At 49.5% G+C, this 13218-nt stretch overlaps 1 protein-coding gene across 6 annotated transcripts in view; it reads right to left on the bottom strand.

Annotated features, from left to right (window-relative positions):
* Window positions 1-7774, bottom strand: part of SYS1 (SYS1 golgi trafficking protein) — a 32053-nt gene extending 24279 nt beyond the window's left edge. For 2 of the 6 annotated variants that reach the window (XM_061437728.1, XM_061437727.1), the window contains exons 1-3: window positions 7584-7767; window positions 7127-7368; window positions 5592-5659 (exon numbers count right to left, since the gene is read on the bottom strand). In XM_061437728.1, the coding sequence (XP_061293712.1) occupies window positions 5592-5659; window positions 7127-7288 (230 nt within the window). In that variant the 5' untranslated portion in view covers window positions 7289-7368; window positions 7584-7767. Of the gene's footprint in view, window positions 1-3163; window positions 4424-5591; window positions 5660-7126; window positions 7369-7583 lie in introns of those variants that run through there. The other 4 variants (XM_061437730.1, XM_061437729.1, XM_061437725.1 and 1 more) reach the window with 3 other exon arrangements.
* Between the last annotated feature and the right edge of the window lie 5444 nt (window positions 7775-13218).

Raw genomic sequence — 13218 nt, 5'->3', positions numbered from 1 at the left:
GCTGAAATTAGCTTGCGGGATGTTGAACGTTTGGCCTTTTTTTCCATGCCTCCTTCCATAATAAAGCCCCAAGGCCAGTACTGGCCCTGTTTCTCACTTATGGGCAGTTGGCTAACTGCCCACCTTTAGGGAACCAGCTGCTTGTTTAAAAAGCCAACCTTATGTTCAAGTTCACAACCTTTTGCTAAAATAAGCATCTGGATCCTGGAGGCTGCCCCTCTCCCAGTGTGGGCCATGAACTATTTAAACATAATTGGAATATGAAATGTGGACGAGGCAGACAGGCCTGGCTTCCTATCAGCTGTTTGATGCTGAGGAAAGCTGTTTATTCCTAAACCTCAGTTTCATTGTCTGCATAATGGGGAAAACAATGGTGCCGACGTCACTGGATTAAGTTAGAAACGTGTCACTTTATAGCACGTGGCACATAGGAGCTCAATACTTTGTTGCTGTACTTACGTTATGGGCACAGGCCTGTCCCCCGTCTACAGCCAAGGCTCCAAATAAAGGGGTCTCCTCTGTAAAATGGGGATGGGGTCGTGGTGTCTTAATCCTAACTGCTTAGATTCATGAATCACTTCTTACATATCAGACACAGTGCTTTACATATGACATCTCACTGAACCCTCACAAAAAGCCAGGGAAGTTCAACCCAGGGAAGGTTAAGTAGCTTGTCCAAGGTCTCACAGCTAGCAATGGGACTCCAGGACTTAACCGGGCATTCCATGGCCGCTCTCTAGAGCCTTCTAACATCGGGCCCCCTAGAATTCTCCCTGGCTTGGCCAGGTAGGCAGGATGAGGATTAAAGCTCTCAGCTCTCTATACCCCCTTGTCTCAGTACTGTTTCATCACCCTTTGCTACTTTCCTACAGAAAACCTCAAACAAGACAGCAGCTTTTTTAAAAAACTACATATGTGCTTTTAATTTGGCTGAGCCAGGGCTGTTACAGCATGTGGGATCTAGTTCCTCCACCGAGGACCAAACCTGTGCCCCCTGCCTTTGCAGCACGGAGTCTTAGCCACTGAACCACCAGGGAAGTCCTCCAAGGCAGCAGCGTTTAATTCCCCCTCCACAAGGCCGCTCTCTTTCGGGCCCAAAATTGGCCCCTAAGGCTCTGTGGTCCCTGGGCTAAGTGCTAACTGCCCTCTGGGAATGCCAGGAGGAAGCTACCCTGATCTGGGGAGTCACTGAAGAGAGTGTTAAGACTCACCTTCCAGGGGAAGTTAACCTGCTTTAATTGTCCCTCCCATAAGACTCAAGGGGACCTGGAGCTTCCCACCACCCCCACCCCCGGTGCCATTCTGGCCCCCGTTTGGCTCTGATTTGGACAGGCCCGCCTAGAACTAGGGGTTAGAGGCATTCTCTGAGTTAGACATCCCTTTCTCCCTTACCATCCTCCCTTCAGGTCATAAATTAGTCTGAGTACCAGCTACGTCCTAGTTCCCACTTCTCTCTCCAAATAGCTGGAGTTGAGTAGTGAACGGGAAGAATAGGGTGTCTAGCCATCACACTCCTACAAAGTCAAGAGCTACACCAACTCAGTGCGGGGGTGGAGGTAACTTTCTGATCTCGGTATTCTTCTTTATCCTTTGGAAATAAAATCATTGCAGACATCCTCATGTTCACTTGAAAATCTGTGGCCATGTTTAATGTACTGCCTATTAGTTTTTCTTGGAAAACAAGTAATATTTACAATGCTTTTTACATCCTTAGTATTTACAATACAGTAGGATGAGAAAGTACGATTACAAAGTACAGATGGTTTAACCAATAAGAATGTAACCATTCTTGACTATTAATGTCTTCAAAATGAGTTTACTAATTTCATTACTGAAACCCAAATCCTGGCCTGCCAGCTCCTAATGTAACCTTGGGCAAGTTCCTTACAGTTTCCTCACCTGTAAGACACAGATGGTTTTCCTACTTCTTTTTTTCGGTTGCACCAAGCAGCATATGGGACCCTAGTTCCCCAACCAGGGATCAAACCCGTGCCCTCTGCACTGAGACCGTGGAGTCTTAACCACTGGACCACCAGGGAAAGTCCCAATACTTCCTGCTTGTGAAGACTGTCGGGAAGATTAAGTGAGCAAGGAGACGTACAGCACTTAGTCTACTGTTGGACATCTCTTGTACTCAGTGGATGCTATTTCTTCCTCTCTGGAATTTGCCTCTAGACACTGCTTTGTCACTTTAGAATTCACCAACATCTCAGTAAAGTAGCAGCTTAGTCATTATATTATTAAAAAAAAAAAAACAAAAAAACACGGTGGCTCCCCTGACTTTTGGCAGTTTCCAAAAAAGATCCAACTGACACTCTGGGGGCAGAGGCCCGTCATCAGAGAAGACATGCAGCAGGGTGTCACGAGCCCTTGTGGGAAAGTCCCAAAGAGGTGCGCCACCACAGCTGGAGCAACCACCACAGCTGGCCACGTGACGGGAGGGCTCTGAGGCTTTCCTCAAAATAAAGGGAGTCACCTGCCTGTGGTGTCTCTGGTGTCTGGAGGAAACCCACTGACACAGGGGAAGCCATCTCAGCCCGGTCTCACCTCCTGGACTCTGCAGCCAGGATTAGCGGCCCATTAACAACCCGCTCCCTCCCTGCTTGGCCAGGGTGCCCTGTTTCTGAGGCGCCTCACCCGAGCCTTTTCCCAGCTTCTGCCCGGGCATGTTCACTCTTCAGCTTTCATCCTGTCAGCCTCCACTACCTATCCCGCGAGGCTGGGAGCCAGGAGGCTGGAAAGGCTTCCGGGGGAGACGGCACAAGTTCCCATCTGCGTAGCCCTAACTCTGAAAGAGGAACTCCGTCAACTCGCTCAGGGAGGCTGCGGAGGGCCCGAGGGGAGCAGCAGTGGTTTCTATGAGGAAGTGGGTCTAGACCGGTGTGTTTCACTGGGCACAGTCAGAAATCACTGGCAAGTGGGAAAGGCATCCTGAGTCATGGTAGTTTGCCCAAGGCAAAGCGGAGAAGGCTGCAGGTCGGGGTGGGACACAGGAGTTCCCTGCACTCCATTTTTAACCAACTGGAGGAACACCTGGGCTCAAGAAGGGGAAAAAATAAAAGGTGGCCTAATAATTCTTTATAGCTCCTGGCTCTAATGAATGTCTGACTGTGCTGACCCCTCCCAGTCCCAAGCATGGCATTATAAAATAAAGCGCAGGCAGAACCGTGGAAAATACTGTATTTATGTACACAGGAAGGGCAACTGCAAGCCCCCTCACAGAGGACACTCCACCTCAAAGAAAAACCTTGGTAGCAAATTCCTATCTCCTTCGGTACAATCAAGTACACCTCAAGCTGGAAGGCTGGGCTCCCTGGGTCTGGGGCGCTCACAGTTCCCTCCCACTGTGGGATTCCAAATAAGGCAGGAAAAGGGAACTACCACCAGAACGGAGGTCCTGTGGGAGCTGGAGTGCCTGGTCATTCCTAGAGAACAGGTCGTGACTCCAGGTCAAACACGAGATGGGCAGCAATGCTGGGATTCTTCTCTGGGTCCTCTGGCCCGCTATGTGGAAAGCTGGCAGCAGGGTGGGGACCCAGTAGAGAGAACCGGAAGACAGTCACGGGGTTCAGGGGGGTGTGTGCGCATGCGTGCAGCAGAACACAGGTTGTGCGTTTTTTGGGTTTTCTTTTTTTTGCTTGATGCCTCCACCTGCCATTCTCTGCCTGACAGCAGCCTGCTACTTACTGGGCACCTAGATCTCTTTCTGTGGCTTTGGATCCAGAAACCAAGGGTTGTTCCAACTGAACAGCCGCAGTCAGGGCAACGTGGAAACGGTATGTAACTGCTGTCCCAGGAGGTAAGACAGATGGCTAGAAGAGTGGTTCACTCCGATCAGGTATCTTTGATTTTTTTTTTTTCCTTTTTAAAATAACAGGCTGGTGACAGGTATGGTGGCTCAAGAGTGACATGGTTCCGATTCTGCTATGACCCTGAAAGAGGTGCCCACGCCGACCTCCCAGACACCAAGGCTTCCGTGGACAGAGGTGGTTCTTGCAGCTCTGATCCTGCCCCGCTACCCACCTTCTTGACGGGGACCTCACTCTCTCCCCGACACCAACCAAGACTTCACATTTCCCGGGTTCCTCTCAGGCCTGGGCTGGACCTCATCTGGCGGTCCGAGCAGCCCAAGGGGTTGGAGGGGTGGTCAAGTGCCCAGCAGGGTATCCAAAGGACCCAACACTACACACTGGACTTCGGGGCTGAGTTGAGGGGGATCTCCTTGAGCTCCGACCGCATGCATAGGTACTCCCCGATGACAGCCATGAGTGCAATGCACACGGCCTGGACCAGCCACCAGGTCAGCGCCGAGGGGAAACGGGAGCTGTAGAGCCAGCAGCCCAGGAGGTGAAAGAAATGGACAGTGACCGTGAAATCCAGACACTGCTTCCCTCGCCGGATGAAGTACAGCAAGCCCAGGGCACTGTGGGGAGAGGACGGCAGTGAGCTGTCACTGGGTTGTCCTGGCCTTCGATTAGCATATCTGGGGGAGTGTGGGGACACAGGATGACAGCACAGGGGTCAGAAGCAAGCGAGAGAAGTGGGAGGCAGGGGTTACATGTCAGATGCCCAGAGGAGCCCGGCGGGTAGTGCTGAGAGTAAGTCAGGCGGGTAAGGAGGAAAATGTATGAGCATGACGATCAGGGCAGCTGCCACTCAAGGGGCTCCGAGAGACTGGGGAGGACTGTGGCACCACGAAGCAGACATGTTCCATTTAAAGTGGGGCCTAAAGCGAGACAAACCACCAGGCTAGAAGGCTGGCCTGGAATCGGATGATCATCCCATTTTCTTAAGAGACGCCTGAAATCTAGATTTTTAATATAAAATATCCTGATTTTCAATTAAGTGGGAAAAAAAAGTCTTAAACCCCCTGCATGGGTTGACAACTGGGTAAGTCAAACAGAACCTATCTGGGAGCCAAATCCAGGTTACAGTCACCCCACCAATGTTCAACCTCCAGTGAAAGGTCAAGAATAGCAACGTGCAAGGCACTGTTCAAAGTACCTCCTGTGAATGAACTCGTGAAACCCTTACCATTATGAGGTGGGTAATATTATTAGCCTCATTTTACTGGTGAAGAAACTGGGGCTTAGACAGATTAACTTGTCCACAGTCACTAGACTAGTGGTAGAGCTGAGAGTCAAAGCCAAGTGAGTCAGCCTCTAGAGCCTAAGCTCTTAATCACTTCACTTAAACTGCCTCTCAGTCTAAGTCCTCAGCGTACAAGTGAGGACCTGACGCCCAGAGAGAAGGGAAGGAACTTGGCTGATGGCACATGGGCCAAGAATAGAATCCAGTTCTCCTGACTCCCAGTCCAATCCTTCCCTCACCTCATTCCACATCAGGGAAGTGATCTGAGAGGGGAGCGGTCCCCGGGCAGCATGCTCAGAGTGACATAAGAGCTTTCCAGCCAAGTCAAAACAGTGGTGGAAGAAATCCTAAGACGGAGCCAGTCCCAGAACTGGTCTCCGCCACCCACGTTAGTCCACCTCTACCCAGGAACAAGTGCCAGCCTGTGTCAGGTCCAAATCAGAAAGTTAGTTCCAGCGCTAAGACCCCAAAAGCTGGACAGGAAAACTGGTGATACTCACCAGGTGAGGGCGTTGAGGACGAAGGACATCGTGGAGAGCCGGCCTGGAGGGGTGGAAAAGCCCAGGATCTGAGGGGGAAATCACAAATGGAAATACGTTGGAGGAGAAAATTGGCAGAGCCCCTAGGCTCCAGGACCCCCCTCCAAGGAACAAACATCCTGCTGGGACCACAAGAAGCCAATACGCCCCTTCGTCTGTATGGCGGCCTATTTCTTAGCCTATTTCTAAGCTGCTTTTACAGACATCCAACACTGTATCTCACCCGACCCCTCAGAGTAGCCAAGAAAGGATCACTATCCTCATTTTACAAAGAAGGAATAAAAACCCAAAGAAGTTAAGTAACTTGCCCAAAGTGATACAGTAAGTAAGCAGCATAAAAATTGGAACAGTATTCAGCAAACTATGGCCCCAGGGGCCAGGCACTTGTTTTTGTAAATAAAGTTTTATTGAAACACAGTCACACCTATTCACTTAGTATTGTCCATGGCTGCTTTTGTGCTATGATGGCAGAATTGAGTAGCTGTGACCTAAAATCTTGCCCTTTACAAAAAGGTCTGTCAACTACTGGTCTAGAATTCAGGTGGTGTGCATGAGATAGCTCTTCAACAAACCCTCAGATTTCCACATGTCCTTCTCAGGAGGACAGAGCCTCCTAAGAGGATACTACTAGGCACCTGGTAGCAGCTTCCATCACTATTGTTACAGTACTATCAATACTGAACTCTCAACTATCAACTATCAACACCTACACTCTTTGAGCATGCAACACTAACATTCATTACTCCATAGTATCCTCACAATAACCTCATAATATTATTTTTAGTGTTGTCGTTACCTTTTTTGGATAATAACTTGCTTACTATTATCTCTTTTGGGATAGTAACTTGCCCAATGGCTACACAGAAGATAAGCAGGAGAAAAGATTCCATCCCAAATCTCCTGGCTCCAAGAACTGTTATTATTATTACATACCACATCTGCCTCTGTGAAGCTAACACTCCTCTGCCCTCCGTTACACTTTTACAAAGCACTTTCTTATTCCCAGGTCCCTCTGGGTCTCATAACATTTGCTGACGATTATTTTATTCCGGAAGAGGAAACAGGCTCAGAAAGATGAAGCAACTTGCCCAAAGTCCCACAGCTGGTATGTTTCAGCCTGGGCTGGACACTAAGCATTCTGAATCCAAAGCCAGGCTCTGTGTACTGCAGTCCACGGCCTCCGTGCTAGCGGTCTCAAGATTTTGCAGACAGGAAAAATGATGGTTCAGAGAGAGGACAACACTTGCCCCAGGTTACACAGCTAGTACGTATAACTTAAACAGAGGCCTGACTCCAAAGTCTAGGCAGTTTCCACTATACCTCCAAGAACGCTCTTTTACCCATTCCCCCCGCCGCAATTTGGCACCCGACATCCTTGGGCTTAGAGAAGTGAAGTCACTTCCTCAGTGTCAGGTGGTCCAGCCAGGTCTGGAGCCTGGTAGTGTCAGACCACCAGGTGAGGCCGAAACGCCGCCCGCGCCAGCCCGGGATCCTACCTCGGCGTCGAACACCTGGTCCAGCGAGGGGCTGCTGTGCACCAGCCCGTCCACCAGCGCCAGCCACAGGCCCAGCGAGCCGTAATAGACGGTCTGCATCAGGACGATCTGAGACAGGATCAGCAACGGGTCCCACACGTAGCTGCGGAACTGGCCCGCCATGCCGGCCCCTGGGGCCCGGCCGCCGCCCGGGCCCGGGTCAGCGCCGCCGCCGCGCCATGGGCCCGGGGCCGCCCCTGCACCTGCGAGGACACACGCCTGCCCTCAGACAGCCCGCCGTCACCATGACAACGTCGCCCCGCCCGGGAGGAGGGACTGGAATGGAGGCGGCGAGCCCATTCCGGGAGAGGGAGGGAGGACAAGGCGGACAGACCCATTCCCAGCGTGAGGGGAAACCCTGCCCGTTCCAGCTTGCTCGGGCCCCGCTCGTCCTCGAGCTCCTGTGGGGTTCACTCACCGGTTACGGTCTCGAGGATCCGAAGCGTCCGAGCGCGGCCCAGCCGCACCGACTAGCTACCGAAACGGTGCTGACAGTCAGGACCATGGAGGAGAGGCCCTACTGGCCTAGAGAGGCAAAGGTCCACCGGCTGCAGCGGGTGTAGCGGCTGCGTAGGAAGGAAGCGTTTCCGGGGTGGAGGGGGCGGGGCTGAGATTGCGCAGGCGTGGTGCCAAACAAAGTAGGGCAGCCCGGAAATGAGATGTGCACATGCGCACAAGAAAAAATGAAGGCGAACGGAAGTATGGCAACAGAACGTAGAGCTTGCTTGCCCTCTAGAGGAGAATGTTGAGGAAAAAAAAAAGGGGGGCGGCGAGAGCAGACGGTTGACGAGTGGAAAAGGGCGAGGGAAAGATGTTTGGGAGTTAACGAAATGATAACGTCCATTCCGTTTTCAGCCTAAACTCCCAACATCTTTCTCCTAGTTATAGGCTAGGATGGCTTGAAATGAACCAGCCAGCAAGTCCACACCTGATTTTGCCACTGTTTCTGGTTTATAGATAATTAAAACTAAGGGCCAGAGAAGGACATCACTGTCTCAAAGATATAGGGTTAGTGACAGAATTCAGGTGGGGATTTCCCTGGTTATCCAGTGGTTAAAACTCCCGGCCTCCAATGCAGGGGGCAGGAGTTCTATCACTGGTGCAGAAGCTAAGATCCCATATGCAACATGAAACGGCCAAAATAACAAACAAACAAAAAGCCTGTTTTAAAATTCAGGTGCTTCCAATACCGCAGCACTGATTTTATGCCCTACTGAGTGTCAGGAAGATTTGTACATGTTAAAATGAGACCGTCCTTGTCCTCAGACACAACTTAGCTATATTAGAAGACACGGTAGTGGGTGTTTTATAATGTAGATATTCAGTTATAGCTGTATATCCATTTATATTTATAATGGGTGAGGGTAGCGGGGAGGCCCAGGCTCTGAAGTCATACCTGGAAGCAGATCCTGACGCTGTTGGCCACCATAACTCTTTCCTCTCTAACCTCTTCTGAGTCCAAACAGTGTGGACATTCAGTAAATATTTGCTGAATAAGTCAAGAATAGAGAAAGGGCAACAGCAAGTTGATGAGTCATTTTACTCCTGCCTCAGCCAACCAAACCCCCTTGATTTTCTTGATCGTAGGTTCTCCTCTGGAATGCAAAGAAGGGAAGTAACTGGTTCCAGGAAAAGAATTCAAGTTTTTGACAACTTGCCATACTAGCTGGGTGACTAGCAAGTCACTTCCTTCTTTAAACCTCAGCTTCCCTGTTTATGAAATGAGGAGTTGGACAAGATTAATGTTTTCCATCATTTAATCTACCCTCTGCTAATTATTTTCACATTAAAAAAAAAAACTTTTCAAAGACCCATATAACTTGCCAACCAGAACTTCTGAACAGCATGTGATAACCATGTTATCACCTTGAGTTGATCCAATTCCAGACAAAGGTAAAGAAACTTGAGATTCTATCAAAAGTAGATGTGTGACTTCCCTTATCATTTGGAAATATTGTAAACAGTTCCCTTGGACTCCGGTTTGGAAGTCATTAAGGCTCAAAGATTTCTGAGGTGCTTTCCAGCTCAACAGTTCTTTTAAGCACCTTGTTTCATCTCAACAAATCTCTCTGGTCTATTAATGACTCACATGATCTAGTGCTTCTGAGAAAATATCTTCTGTTTATTAAGTATCTATGTGACCTTGTTTCATCCTCATAATTAGAGAAGATACGGGAATTCCCTGGCAGTCCAATGGTTAGGACTCTGCACTTTGACTGCCAAGGGCCTGAGTTCAATCCCAGTTGGGGAACTCAGATCCCACAATGGCTAGAATAATAATAACAATAATAATATAATCAGAGAAGGTAATATTATCCCCCACTTTAAAGGTGAGGAAACTGAGGTTCCAAGATGGGGCATGACTCTACTCAGGTCAGAGCTCATAAGAGGTTGAGCTGGGATTCAAATCCAGGACATCAGACTCTGAATACCAAGATACCATTCCAGACTTTTAAAAAAGAGAAAGAAAAGGGACTTCCTTTTTATTGGCACAGTGGATAAGAACTGCCTGCCAATGCAGGGGACCCGGGTTTGATACCTGGTCAGGGAAGATTCCCGTCTCTCAGAGCGACTAAGCCTGTGAACCACAAATACTGGCCACAACTAGTGAGCCTGTGAGCCGCAAGACTGAAGCCCGCTAGCCCTAGAGCCTTCACAAGAGAAGCCACCATAAAAAGAAGCTTGCGCGCCTCAACGAAGAGTAACCCGCACTCACTGGAAGGAGAGAAAGCCCATGCACAGCACCAAAGACCCAGTGCAAACAAAAATAAAATCAAACAAATGAATAGATAAAAAGAGAGGAAGGAAAGAGACAGTGAAATATGTGATGGGATGGTGGGAAGGAGGAAAAGGAGAAGTGAATCCCTAGGCTTAAGTGGTTCTGGGGGTGTGGGGTTAAGAAGAGATTGAGGCAGAGTTTCCAGAAAAATGCTTGAGAGATTCAACTTGGTTTTGGTAGGCAGCTTCCTCTTTCTTCCGAGTGCTGGATGGTGTGGCTCTTCCTGAGTCAGGCCCCCTCAACTGACAACTGGCCCTTCTCCACTCTGTCTCCTCCCTTGGAGGGAAGGCGTTCCCTCCCCTTTCTCCTGAAATGGAAAATGAAGTTGGTGTCTGAGTCATCTGGATCCTGGAGCTCGCCACTGGGAAACCCCCATGGACCTGCTGAACAGCCTCTTGCAGTTTTCTTTTCCCTGTAGAATCTCAGCTCTTGAATCCCTCCCTCTCCAAGGCCCCGGAAACGGGCACCATTCCAAGTCATAATTTGGGTATGAGAAGGAAACCAAGTGCTGGGGAAAACCACAGTCATACTCTTGGCCAGGCTTCCTGGCCCATTTTGAGAATTTGACTATAGGTGGCTTGGAAAAGGAGAATGAGCTTTGGGTTCAGACCACAAAGCCTGTGCAAAGGCCCCACTCACTTGCCACGTGACGTTGGGCAAGTCCCATGTTGAGTCTTAGTATCGCAAACTGTCCAATCAAAGTGGGGCATTGGACTCCAACTTCCAAACACAGCCAATGGCCCTGTGCCATTTGAGTCACCTGAGGGACACATACAGTCGGATCCCCAAGCCTTGTTGCCAACTGAAGTCTGAATCTCCAGAAGTGTAGAAACTTCTAAGAGCTCCCCAGATGATTCAGAGGTACACCCACATTCGATCATTACACAATGAGATGATCTGTCATTGACCTCAAACTAATTCTCCTGCTAGTAGAAAATTACGCTGTGACCTTGCCTTATCCACGGCTCCCTTTGGGCCTCAGTGGGGGAGGTTTTGTACCCCCCTCCCTCCCCTGAGTCTGTAATATGGACTAAAATAGCTCATCTCCAAGGACCTTTCCCACAGTGCCAAGTTTGTAGTTTCCAAACTTATGAATGAAATGTTAAACTTTTAGGTCAGAGGCAGAATGACAAATAGCCATGCTGGAACAAACTGTCCTCTGCGCCCAGAGGAAGAGAGAGCCTCTGGTCACTTGGTCATTGATGTCACTCCCACACTGGGCTCCCACTGTGGGCACCCAAGCACAACTCCTGCTGGGATCCACTTTCCAGCTCCACCTCTGTCAATCCTTTGGGAAATGCCCTCCTAGAGGTCTGTGGACCTTGGAACTCTGGTAGTCTTTGAATACTAGGTCTCCTGCTATCTAGCTGGGTGGCCTTGGGGAAGTTACTTTATCTCTCTGAGTCTCAGCGTCCTCCTCTGTGAAATGGGAGTCCGAATAGCGCTCACGTGCTGGGCCGTCCTGAGAATCAGATGTGTGCCAGGCAGTGTCCCACTGCCGGATACGTAGTCAGTGTTATGTAAACATCAGCGATATTAATTATTGTTATTATTTCTTCCCTTGGAATGTGGGAGTGGTAAAAGCTGTTCTCCCAGATTTATGGCAAAGATCTAAGTAGATAACAGACAGAGTGAGCCCTGAGGGAGCCCCAGTGCCTGGTATACAACAGGAGCTCAGTAAATGTGATACCTTCTCTTTCTAATCCCATCCCACCCCAGAGGTCTCCAAGCCCCTCCCTTTCTCCCTTCTTCCTCCCCAAGGTTGCCCTACAGCCCCCTGAGCATGTGATCTTTTTCAGGGAAGATTTGCGGGAAAACACTTCAGGGAGACAAGTGTCTCAGGTTTTGCAACTCTGCGCTTGCATATTTTGGAAACTCCATGTGGGAGGCTAGTGTTTGGCTGTCTGTCCTCTGCCTCGGTGATCAACCTGGACTCTGGCCAGTGAGTCACTCTCTTAGAAGAGAAACCGGAGAGGGCTCGTTCACCACCTGCTTGTTTTTTCTTCTGGATTGAGAACCCCTTGTTACCTCCAGGGTTTTAAGGGCTGCGTGTTCCTCTGTTGCTGAGGAAGGATGTTTGCTGAGCACCTACTGTGTGCCAGACACTTATATTATCTCATTTAATCTTTATTTGATTTCCAAAACTGGCCTGTGAACTGTAGAGACAATGAATAGTCCCGCTTAACAGACGAAGAGCCTGAGGCTGAGAAAAAGGACCCTGTTTACCCAAGACCACACTGCCAGTGACAGTAGAGCACGAACCCCAACCCAGCCAGCCTGACTCCACGCACACCTGTTCCCAGTGTACGATAGAAAATGCACTGAATGTTGCAGTTTACACCGAGCTTTCATTTTTATTTATGTATTTATGGCCACACCACACGGCACGTGGGATCTTAGTTCCCTGACCAGGGATCGAACCTGGGCCCCCTGCACTGGAAGTGCGTAGTCTTTACCACTAAAGACCATGAGTCTTAACTACTGGACCAATAGAGCTTTCACTTACTTGATCTCATTATCCCAACAGCCATGGGGAGGTAGGTATACACATTTTCTCCATTTTACAGATGAGGAAACCAAGGCTCGGAGAAGGAAGTGACACAACTCTATACACAGCTGGGAGGTGGTCGGTCTTGTCAGTTGGAATGATCAGAGTAAAGAACCCTCTGGAGTGCTCATCTTTCCTCTCCAGCCTCCCACTTCTGTACTTCAGAGGCAGTCAAGGAGCTGGTTTTCTGTGTTTTGTGCTCCGCGATCAGTGCTTTGTACAGATCACATCTCGGTGAAGGATGGACCATGTCAAGCATTCCAGCTGGGCCTCCAAGCAGAGAAGGTGTTGTTTCTCTTGAATCAAGAACTCTTCTCCAGGGCTTTCCCTGGTGGCTCAGTGTTAAAGAATCAGCCTGCCGATGCGGGAGACGTGGTTTCCATCCCTGGTGCAGGAAGATCCCACGCGCCACAGAGCAACTAAGTCCATATGCTGCCATTACTGTGGCCTGGAGCCGTAACAGGAGAAGCTACCACAGTGAGAAGCTAGTGCATACAGAGAAACTAGAGAGTAGCCCACGCTCACCACAACTAGAGAAAAGCCTGTGCAACAATGAAGACCCAGTACAGCCAAAAATCAATCCATCAATAATTTTTTTTAAAAGAACTCTTTTCCAGGGATTGATTACCCTGGTCAAAGACACCCTGCAGAGAATTGAAATTTTCTGAAACAGTCGCCCCAGCCCTTCAGGTTTTCTGACCCCACCCTGTACTATGCTCCCTGCCC

This window comes from Bos javanicus, chromosome 13, assembly GCF_032452875.1.
Source record: "Bos javanicus breed banteng chromosome 13, ARS-OSU_banteng_1.0, whole genome shotgun sequence".
Classification (NCBI taxonomy): Eukaryota; Metazoa; Chordata; class Mammalia; order Artiodactyla; family Bovidae; genus Bos; species Bos javanicus.
This window is presented reverse-complemented; position numbering and strand designations above follow the sequence as displayed.